An 11,567-nucleotide genomic window follows, 5' to 3' on the forward strand; every position below is an offset into this window, starting at 1 on the left:
TCACTCACACAGAAGATGGTTTGTGCTATCAGTTCTTCACACTTACACCTGTGTATTACAGGTGAGATGCGCGCAGCAGAGAACACATACTTCTGCCAGGCTGCACGCCAGCTGTCATGTGTCCCGTCGTCTCAGCTGTGTGTCCGGATAGCCAGTGGAGGAGACCCCACCTATGCTTTCAACATCCGCTTCACCGGGGAGGAGGTCCATGGCACCAGTCAGTGTTACAAACTGCTTTCATGCAAAACACTAAATCCGAATCACTGTCCCAACATAACAAATGTTCCTTGTGTGATGTATTTTTCTTTCTTTTTTTCTTACATGGGCATAACTAGTGTTGGAGAGTCTTATTTTAGTATTAATATACTATTGTAGTATTTATAAATATTTTAAATTACCTTTTTATTTTCATAAATATTATGTGATTTATTGCTTTTATTTTTTAAATATTTATGTCTTTATTTTAATTCAGTTTTAGTATTTCAGTTAGTTGCAAAGGTACATTTTTTGTTTTATCTAATATTATTTTATTTCAGCTTTATTTCAATTATTGTTTTAGTTTATAATCATAATTTTAGTACTTTAAAGGTAGGGTAGGTAGGATTTTTCTAAAAAAAAATTTTTCAAATTTGTTTAAACTGTCTTTATATACCAATAAATCATTAAAATGTAAGTGCTCTGAAAAAGAGAGTATAAAAATCGAGTGACTGTAGACCTTTTAATCTGCAATAAACACAGCTCATTATTTCCATCCGGGACGAAACAATTGATTGGTTTGGGCGACTGTCACTCACTCTCGCAACCATGGCTACCACCCCTGTTGCTACAAGATCTGCCCATATGCACGCGCACCCGTTTGATTTGAGGAGTGCAAGAGAGGCGCGGAACCTACGAAGAGTAAAATTATGGCAGAGAAAGAGCATTCAAAATTCAAAGCACCTGCATATGCAGTCAGCGAAGGCAAACAAGGCAAAAACTACTTCCTCTGACCCTGTTTGCCCGCACTCTTGAACGACCTCCTCTGCTTCGCCCTCGACCCCGGACCTGTCCTCAAACCGACGATGCGGTAGGCTTGTCTCCGGAGTGTAACGTTAGTCCTCATCAGAGTCAACAATGTTTTCATCATGGAAACTCTTACATGCAAAACACCGTATATGTTATGAATCTTACACGAAATTCACCTTCATCACAGTGTAACTGATGGTAATGGAAAAAAAGTGTATCAATGCAACCTGTTTTTAGTTTTGCCTTATAAATATAGCTCGTTACCTATAGCCTAAATATAGCTCGTTACCGAATCAAACAAAATATATTTTAAACTTTACCAGTATCAATATGCTAGCTTGATAGTGAGTACTAAAAGCCATCTTATTTGTTTATATTTATAGTGATAAAGTTAGGTATTTTATTACATGTGATTCTGACATGATGTCACTACATGCACTGCGCTCCTTCCTCTCCACTCGTCTCAGGTAAATAAATAAGTATGTAAATAAATGCGTCTTCCAGCTGATCCTGAGCGTTTGGCGTCGCGCGTTCATGTGTTTTGGGGGCGTGGCTTTGGAAGGAGCTCAGAAGGGAGGGGGTGGAGTGAATGGAAATAATGAGCTGTGTTTATTGCAGATTAAAAGGTCTACAGAGACTCGATTTTTATACTCTCTTTTTCAGAGTACTTACATTTTAATATTGGTATATAAAGACAGTTTAAACAAATTTGGAATGTTTTTTTTTTTTAGAAAAATCCTACCTACCCTGCCTTTAACTTATTTCAAATCAGTTAGTTGCAAAGGCAACTTTTCAATTTTTTGTTTGTTTTTTAATCTAATATTTCTATTTTATTTCATTTCAGTTTAGTTTTAGTAATTTGATTACTTCAACTCAAGCTTAACTCGTTTCAGTTTTTCATCTAATATTTATATTTTATTCTATTTCAGCTTTATTTCCATTTACGAAAACAAAAGTTTAGATGCTTCTTACATGTCATATTTGCTTAGGTGGATCATTCAGGCATTTCTTGTGGCAAGTCTGTAAGGAGCTGCAAAGTTCAGCGCTCTCACTGCTCCTCCCTTGCCCCAGTGCTGCAGCAAATCGCAATAAGGTTTGCTTGCATGTTTGATCTGTTCCTGACCTTCCTTTGTGCTACATCCTGTGGTACATGTGAACACAGCTTGACTTTTGTTGTGGGTGTGTTTCAGGGGAAGTACATTCTGACACCGTGCCCCATCACTTATGCTGAAGAGCAGCTACTGAATTTCTTTGGCCAGCTGCTTGGTATTGCTATCCGGGCAGATGTTCCTCTGCCTTTGGATCTGCTCGGCTCCTTCTGGAAGGGTCTGGTCGGTGAGGCGCTGGACCCAGAATCTGACTTTCGAGAAGCGGACCTGCTCACATACAGCCACATTAAGAAGTTTGAGAATGTAAATTATAATTCATATATTATACAATGAATAGCCTTTAATTTCTTTAAATGAAATGTGATTTCTTTATTTTTCGTCTCTGGAGCGAGTGTGATGTGACATGGACATTGACCACAATTATGTCATTGGTTTTACTATCCCAATATCATGGTTTCTGCATTTATCCATAGCAATACCCTTAAAAAAAAAAAGTGAGCTTAATTGTATTGAATGTGCATTTTAGTGCACTTCATATATTAAAAGTATATGTTTAAAAAACTACTTGCAGATAATATGTTAATTAAAGTACACTTAATTTTCAGCTAATTGCATTTAATATGCAATTAGACTAAAATTAGTTTTAATTTAAATACAATTTACATGCAAAAAAAAAAGTAAAGTTTTTACCAAAGTCTATATTAATGTAAACTATAGCCCTATTCAGAGGATAATTGTTTTCCTACTTGGATGTCTGTAAAAATAACAGTAGGAAATTCAGCCGGGGATTTTTACGCGGGTGGTGGGAGAAAAACACTGACATTGTGAATTCGGATGGCAATAAAAATCACAGACTAGCCCCTGTAAATGTTTAAAATACCTTATGTCCCTATGAGAAACAATTACCGCCTGGATAGGGCTTATAATACATTTTCATTTAATTGCACTTAACATGCAGTTAATTGTCTGAAAACATTACATTTAGTTTTTACCTTACTTTATTCTTTTAAAGATTGTTTCTGTAATAAGTACTTCTTTTCATCTTCCGCTTTAACGCTGAACCCTTTGCCTTGATCTCTCGTCCTCACAGTTGGCTGATGAGGCGGAGCTGGAAGTGCTATGTGCTGATGTATCGTCGCAGAGCCACTTGGGTGAGAGTCCTGATTCACCAAGCCGCCCCTGCTGCACTTTCACCTACATCACTATGACTGGAGAGGAGGTAGAGCTGTGCCATGGTGGTCGTGACATCGCTGTCAGGTAGGAGCCATTGACCGATTTCTATAATACTGTTCATGAAGCTTACATTTATATTGTATTAGATTCAACAACTGCATGCTTTATTGTAGGGATTGCCTAATCAAGAAATGTTAAATGCTTCTTGAATGCGATGGAAAGTTAACAGATTGAGCAAAATATGTCATTCATATACGATATGTGTGTTTGTTCAGCTGGGAGAATAAAGAGGTGTACGTGCGGGCGGTGCGTGAGTTACGCCTGCGAGAGCTGCAGAATGTGGAGTGCATGTCGGCTGTGCGTGCTGGTCTGGGCTCCATCATACCCCTGCAGCTGCTGACCTTACTGAGCCCTGCAGAGGTGGAGCTGCGCACCTGCGGCCTGCCCGACATCAACCTGGAGTTCCTCAAGGTGAACCACTGAACTCTTGCTCAGATCGGTCTTTTATTTAACGCTCTTGCCTTTATCTTAGACTTGAGAAGTGTGCTTAATTGTAGTGAATGTGCACTTGTAGTGTACATCAAATCTTAATTTTATTTTTAAAAAGCTGTTCTCACCGATAATATAATATTAACTAATTAAAAGGCCACTTAAAGAGATTACACTTTCTTGACTCTGTTACTTAACACACTTGAATAGACTGTTAAAAAGTGCATATTGTCAAATTAAAAGTTTAAAGTAAAAGTAGATTTAAACCATTATGTTTTAATAATCTTTTGGGATGCTTTAAAGAAGTACACTTAATTTGATGTGTTGACTATCTAACACTCCAAAGCACATGTAAAGTGAAACATTAGTCCACTGAAGGCGAGTTGAGATGAACCCATGTGCAGTTTATTTGCATAAACCAAAGTGAACAAAACAAGACGATGACTTATAACTAAAGAAGACTTTGAATATAACATAAACATGAATATAAATGTGAACTTGACTTGACTCATCGACAGTAGAATACACAAACAACAACACTTGACGAGGAAACATGAGGGCTTAAATACATGGACAATGGGAAACACAAGACATTAACAACCAATGGCAAGTTGGATCTAAAGAACATGAACCAATGAAAAGACCGAACTGATAACAAGAAAATAAGCCATTTAGAACATGACGCATACAGTATACTAAGGAACCAAATGACAAGATCACATGAGGGGAACAGGGAAACGCATGACATGAACACATTTCAAAAATAAAAGACATGAAAACATTTCCATGAAATCAAACCAAAAACAGACGTGACCTAAAGGACTTGATTATAATTTTAACTGTAGTGTGTTATTTGAAATTACATTTATTATTATTTAATATATTTAAAATTTACTAAATTCCAACTTCATTACAACTATGTAATTACAAATATATATTTAAATACTTGATACAAGTTTTAATAGAAATGGCATTTCTATTGAAATGTCAATAGAAAATGGAAAAGAGTATATTATAAAATTGATAGTTCCGGTCCTTGATTCTGATTGGTTGAGCCGTGTTCAAAGCCATTGTAAATTACTCAACAAACATACACCTGTGACCGCATCATATTAGTATTACTGCACAACTGCCGTTTGTGATTCTTTGTATCTGTAACCTCTTTGGAACTACATTGCTTGGCGGAGGAATAAATGTGTTATAATGTTATATTTTTTTGTTGCTGGTGTTTATTTTATGAATAACATAATTTTAAGAATATTTTTATTGAGTAACCGTTTTATAAAACCAATAAGCCCCTTGAAGCCGTGTTTTACAGTGAATTTAGAACAGCTAAGGAGGTTAGCGTTTCTAAAAAAAAAAGCCAGAAAAGCTTTCTTCGCTCCGCGTCGTGCTTAACAACGCCCTTCAGCTGTTCTAAATTCACTGTAAATCACGGCTTCGCGGGGCTTATTGCGTTATTTTAGTTTACCATAAAATTATTGTCTTTACATTCGACAGGATATTTGAACTTTATTTCAAAGACAATAAAAGTAATTATGAAATTACATATAAAGATGTACTTAAGTTTTAGATAAGTGCATCAAAAAGCACTCTAAAGTTCAGCTAATTGCATTTAATATAAATTTAAACTATTACACATTTTCATTTAAGTGTCCAAAAACATTACATTCAATTTACACTTAATTTCAAGTTAATTCTTTACCTAAAAAAGGTAACTTCTTTTTAAGTATATTATTTCCGTAATAAGTACTCTTTCGCTAGTATGCTAAAGTGTATTTTTCTTTCAGAAGGAGTAGCTTATGTGTAGAGATATATTCATCTCACACCCTTAACATATCTTTTAAACTGTTTTCACATTGCAATGCAGTTCAACGTTCAATTAAATGACAGTCACACTTAAAATAAAAAACGTAAAAAGCCTTTACACCATTTTTACTATGATCAGTTTCCCTTTTTTGACAATTCAGTGGTAATTATCATGAAATGAACCTAGTCTTGTGTCACCCTGAAGGGGTTTATTTTGCGACCAATTTACGGTACATTATCCCACAAATTACATGGTGGCTCACCAAATAAACATTAGACATGAAATATTGATTTGTGCATCAATCGTGTTAGAAGAGAGAGTGCAGAGACCAAACTAACCCAGCTATATAGAAAATCACTGGGATGGTCACTTGCACTCATTAAACAGAAGTTTACAACTGTGTAATTTATAAACAACTGTGTAATTTATACAAACACCTGTGACTACTTTACTCACCAAACCCATTCTCCTCATCACGTTCATCTAGGCTCACACTATGTACCAGGTAGGACTGATGGAGACTGACCAGCACATTGAGTTCTTCTGGTCCGCACTCGAGATGTTCACGCAGGAGGAGCTCAGCAAGTTCATCAAGTTTGCTTGCAACCAGGAGCGTATACCCTTCACCTGCCCCTGTAAAGATGGTGGCCCGGACACCGCTCACGTGCCCCCCTATCCCATGAAGATCGCCCCTCCAGATGGGGCCGTGGGTAAGTGTCCCAAAAAGGGATTAAAGTTTTCCATTGCTGTGACGGATGTCCATCAGTTGGATTGCAGAGAGGTCATGTGTGAGAAATAAACAAAGGCTTGGGGCACAAATGGTGTCATAATGAACAAAAGTTTCCTCCAAAATCTAAGATATGGGGGCAAGAAATGCCTCATACAACTTTAACCCCTGAGTTTAATTGTTCAGAGACATGTATGAGATCAGTGCAGATCAGGGTCAGAAATTAACGGGCTTTGGGAAAAAGGCTTGCCTTCAAAATGCCCCCCAAATTCAAGATACGGGTGCAAAAAAATAAATGAGATTAAACAAAATTGTAAAAAACACAATTCAACAAAAATGACTTTTTGGGATTAAACTGAAATGTGAAAATGAATGAAAAGATTGTAGCATTAGGGTGAATTCAGGTTGATTCGGACACTTTTTCCCAAGTCATCTCAATGGCAAAAAGTGTCCCAATCACCCTGAATTCACAGATCTATCTGAGATTTCTTTTTACACATTGTTTTTTACAGTATCGAGCATTAAAACCAATCACACTTTTCTGTTGAGCATATGAATGCAATGGTCAGTCAGAGGCATTTACATTAGTCACCAGTAAAGCATGAATGTTGCACTCTCTCGAATTCTATCATCATGAACAACAAAGTGCAGATTCTATGCAAGTATTTGCAGTTTATTCAGCTTCAGTGATGAGAATGGGAGATGGGGAATGTTATTTGCTCTATTTTTGTATATAATTTATTCACAGTTTAAATTATCATTTTGTTTTTCATACTGCTAAGATAACCAAGCTGAAATCTTGATTTGTAATACGTAAAAATGCTATTCTAATTCATGAATGGTTCTCAACTTGTTTAGTCTGTTGAAATTAAGGCACGCCATATTCTTGTAAGCTGCACAGACGTGTTTTTTTTTTTTTTTTTTTTCATTAATAAAGATTGTTGATTTAAATGGGTATCGGGTGTAGCCAAGCCTCAGGTATGTGGTTTCACTCCCAAAAAGCAAAAATATTTATAAAAGCACTCTAGGAGTGTTCAATCTACTTGCAGCTTTTTCCAATATTACATTTCATGCAGTGTCCGTGTGTAATATAGCTGTCTGTGAATGTAAAAGGTCTGCAAAGATTTAAAGATCAAAGTGCAGGACAAATAAATGTATTGTCTCCTAAAAGAAAGAATTCATTCTAGTTTCCAACACGCACTTTTAGTCTTAGACCAATCAGAACAAACTGGGCCGACAGAGTAGGCTGGTGGTAAGTAGGGTTGGGTATCGGTTGAATTTTAACGATTCTGAATCTGCTTCGATTCCAAAATTAGGTTTAAAAAACATAGATATCATTCACATTTATTGTAAGTCTTATTGCAAAACATTTCATTTTAGCTGAATACCAAAAAGTAACAGGCTAAAGAAAGACTTACACAAGGAACTTTTGTCTATGATTTAGAAATACCTCGGCAAAAACAACTAGCCTAACTAATATAAATTTAAAGCGTTATTACAGACAAGAAAACACTCAGTAATTAAAAAAAGAAATAAATGAGCAATTGCACTTATAAATACAACTGAACAAAGATACGATTGAAATAAACAGTGTTATAACATTTTCAGGTATTCGGGTACAGAAATAACTTTGCACTTTATGATTAAAATATACATTGCAAATATAGTTACAAAAGTTATTCAGTCAAGAACAGCGAGTGAATTTTCTCTGTCTTTTGTAGTTTGATTAATGTTATTATAGAGACGGCAACAGGGATATTAGGCTGCTGTCACTTTAAGATCTGCACGGATCCAATATACTGTTACACATGTGTTTTCTTTGTCAACTGTTTACGTTCACTAAAGACATAACCGACTGTTTACGAGGACATTTTGACTTATTGTTCTGTGTATTTGTCAGTTGATACGACTGAATCTTTGAATTAACTGTTTTCAGACTCCGAGAAATGATGTTCAATGTATATTATGAGAAAATTAAACCGTTTTTGACCTTGGATGCTTGTAAACCTATTGTAGGAGACCTCAAAAACTAATTAGGAACCATTAAAATAGCATAATAGGGGCACTTAAAGTGTTAAAGAGTTTCACTTAAAACAAAACATTGTTTACTGTTTTATGATTAAAAAAAATAAAAAAAGTTATATAGATGGTTGACTATTTGTATAACTAAAAAGTGTATCAACCATTGCGTAAAGTCGGCTTTGAAATGACAAACTGGCCATAAAGAATCTGCTCTAAAACAACATCTTCCCTTAAAACGCTATTGGTCTCGACTATTTAAATAAAGAAATGGTCAAAGGAATATGAAATGCTTCAAACCCTGCACAAAAGTTACTTTTGACCAACTGTTTTTGAAGGATTTGCAGTGATAGCAAAGGAAGTGTTTGCTCAAGCCAGTGGTCCCTCACCCTGATTAATATCACAGTATTTCCCCATGTATGAAAAGTCATGTAATGAAGTGTTTTAACTGTTTTCTTTTCAATCTGTCGTAGGCTCACCGGATTTGCGTTACATTCGTGTGGAGACCTGCATGTTCATGGTCAAGCTGCCCCAGTACTCTTCCCTTGACGTGATGCTGGAGAAGTTGCGTTATGCTATCCACTATCGCGAAGATCCTCTCAGCGGTTAAACTTCACCTGCTAGTCAACCCTGCTGTGATTTCTCAGAATCCCCGTCGGCCACGTCTGAGACTGTCACCACGCAACCTTAAGTGATTACATCAGTCCTCAGTTCTTTTTCAAGAAAGGAAAAACAAACAGTCATGAAGGAACTTGAACAGCCCAGACCAATTTGCCTTTACAAAGACTAGCGCTTTCTTGTGGAGGGCAGTGAGTTTGACAGCAGCTCGTGGTGGCAGAGAGTAAGCCACACTTTTATAAAATGATGTACATATGCTGTCCATCAACAAATTTAAAGGAAGTGGCACTGCAACTGCTTTTCTCCCTTTTTAAACATTTAATCTCTTTCTTCCTCTCATTTAACCAGTCTGTCATCTTAGCATTCCCTGTGTGCCTCAACCACTGCCTTCTCTCTGTTAGTGACAGTGATTGTTGACGCACATTCATTTAGAGAGATGCTGATTTTAGCCTTGCAAAGGACTTTAACATGCGGATCAAAGTTATACTTGCAACTTTCGATAACAACATTTTGGGTGCATCTCATGAAAATGGTCAAGAACATATCCAGGTCAAAATTTTTATTTGCATAAAGATGTTTTATTTTTTTGCATTTGTCCCACTCCACATCAACCCCCAATTCTCATTAACCTAATGCACCTGAGAATTTTTCCTTTCATTTTTCGTTGTCCCCCATTCTCATTAATCTAATGCACATTAGATATATATATATATATATATATATATATATATATATATATATATATATATATATATATATATATATATATAAATAATTTTATATATATATATATATATATATATATATATATATTTATTATTATTATTATATGTATTTCCATTACCATAAGCAAATTAGTTTTTTGTTGTTGTTTTAAATTAAAAGCATTGACCAGGCAATGCACCAGACACTTTGGTTTTGCAATTAATCAATCCTCATGAATGTAATGGCAAAAAAACAACAACAACAATGGTCTTAAATTATGCTTCATTTTCTTTATGCCAGAAAATGTTCTTGACAGATTTTGTGAGATTAACCCATTTAGAGGCTTGAAAGGGTTTATGCCCCCGAAGATTAAAATATTTCATGGAAATATTGATGCTACAGGCTCTGTCCAGGGACTAAAAGTACGCATGTGGTCGAGCATATTTAAGAATCTGAACTATAAATGGCAAGATTGCTTTACGACACAAATATCTGCCTATATTATTAAAGGTGCATATGCTGTTCAAGTCTGTATCTGAGGTAAGTCATGTTCAGAAACAAGCTATATAGTAATATAAAGAGCAGTGAATTGTATCCATTTTCATTTTCAAGTGGTTTCCGATGCGGATTGCTGTAAACTGAATGCAAGATCCTACCTGCCATGCTCTTTGGTTTGGAGTGGTGCTATGTTTATGGTCTTGTTTGCCAAAACGACATTCATTCCTTACATACTTTTAGGTTGCCAACTACATTACCCAATGGCACTGTTGCAGTCAGTTTTATTGCTTTTGAGGGATGATTTTGCACCCAATACTCTAGTGCATGGAAATGTCTATTGAAGATAGCCAACATTTACAGTCGAGTTGCTTTAGTTTGGCGGGGGGTTTTTTGTTGAAGGTCTATATTTTACCCCCTCCCCTCCCAAAGAGAAAATGTTTTTTTAAAAAGCCGTTTTAATTTTTTTTTAATCTCTTTTCTGTGTCTTTAAAAGATAATACCGTTTGGAAATTGAAATATAAATTGGATGTTCTTTATAGGATTTCCTATTCTTTCTTGGAAATCAGTTGTAACATTTCTAGTGAACCATTTAATTGCGTTATGAGTTCTGTAATATATAGCCATCATTACAAACACACTTGATGCTACTATAGATGTACTTCATTGAAAATATCAGCATTTCAGCACTATAATAGGGTTTTGTGGGTGTGCGTGTATATTATTTTTATTTTTATTATTATATTAATTTTGAAATGGTTAACTGCTGCTATCAAAGGTAGTCTCTTCATTTTTCTTGCTGTCTTTTTGGAGAGGAGTAGGTGAAGTCTATGAAAAGACATCCGCACAAAAAGCTGAATGCAGTGAAATATGTGTTGTACATTTACTTGATATTTATTACAATTATTTATGACTGCATTAACTTTATCCAGTCTTACCTCTGTGCGTATGGAACGTAACACTGATGAGTGAATGAATCTGCAGAGGTGTTGAAGTTCAGGAGTTTCTGTGTCACAAAAATAAAATATTGATGTATTACAGAACAGTGGTTTCCTCTGTCTTATGTCAAACTGTGCTGTGTTTCAGTTTATCACCTCTATCAAACATTTATCTTGGTTGATATAAATGGTTTAAATAGAATGATTTATTTTATTTTTCTACTTTTACATGACCGTGTAATATGGCAGCTTATTTCCGCCACGGAATAAAAAATAAAAAGCTGATTGCGACTTTTTATCTCACAGTTTTTACCTTTTTATTTTATTTTTATTTTTTTTACGATTGCGAGTTACAATGTCAGTTGTGGTATAAAAGTCACAATTACCTTCTTTTTTTCAGTGGCAGAAACAAGCTTCCCTGAAGTTATGATATTTAGTTATTTCATTCAACGTATTTGCTACATATCTGGGAAAATGAT

At 35.4% G+C, this 11,567-nt stretch overlaps 1 protein-coding gene across 1 annotated transcript in view; it reads left to right on the forward strand.

Moving 5' to 3' along the window:
* hectd4 (HECT domain E3 ubiquitin protein ligase 4) overlaps nucleotides 1–9,640 on the forward strand; it is a 90,150-nt gene extending 80,510 nt beyond the window's left edge. Inside the window, 7 exon segments of the mRNA XM_082153528.1 lie at nucleotides 62–217; nucleotides 1,995–2,098; nucleotides 2,196–2,417; nucleotides 3,205–3,371; nucleotides 3,563–3,758; nucleotides 6,074–6,296; nucleotides 8,806–9,640. Of these exon segments, the coding sequence (XP_082009654.1) occupies nucleotides 62–217; nucleotides 1,995–2,098; nucleotides 2,196–2,417; nucleotides 3,205–3,371; nucleotides 3,563–3,758; nucleotides 6,074–6,296; nucleotides 8,806–8,942 (1,205 nt within the window). The 3' untranslated portion in view covers nucleotides 8,943–9,640.
* The last annotated feature ends 1,927 nt before the right edge of the window (nucleotides 9,641–11,567 follow it).

The sequence above is a fragment of the Leuciscus leuciscus genome, assembly GCF_965113295.1.
Source record: "Leuciscus leuciscus genome assembly, chromosome: 2".
Lineage (NCBI taxonomy): Eukaryota > Metazoa > Chordata > Actinopteri > Cypriniformes > Leuciscidae > Leuciscus > Leuciscus leuciscus.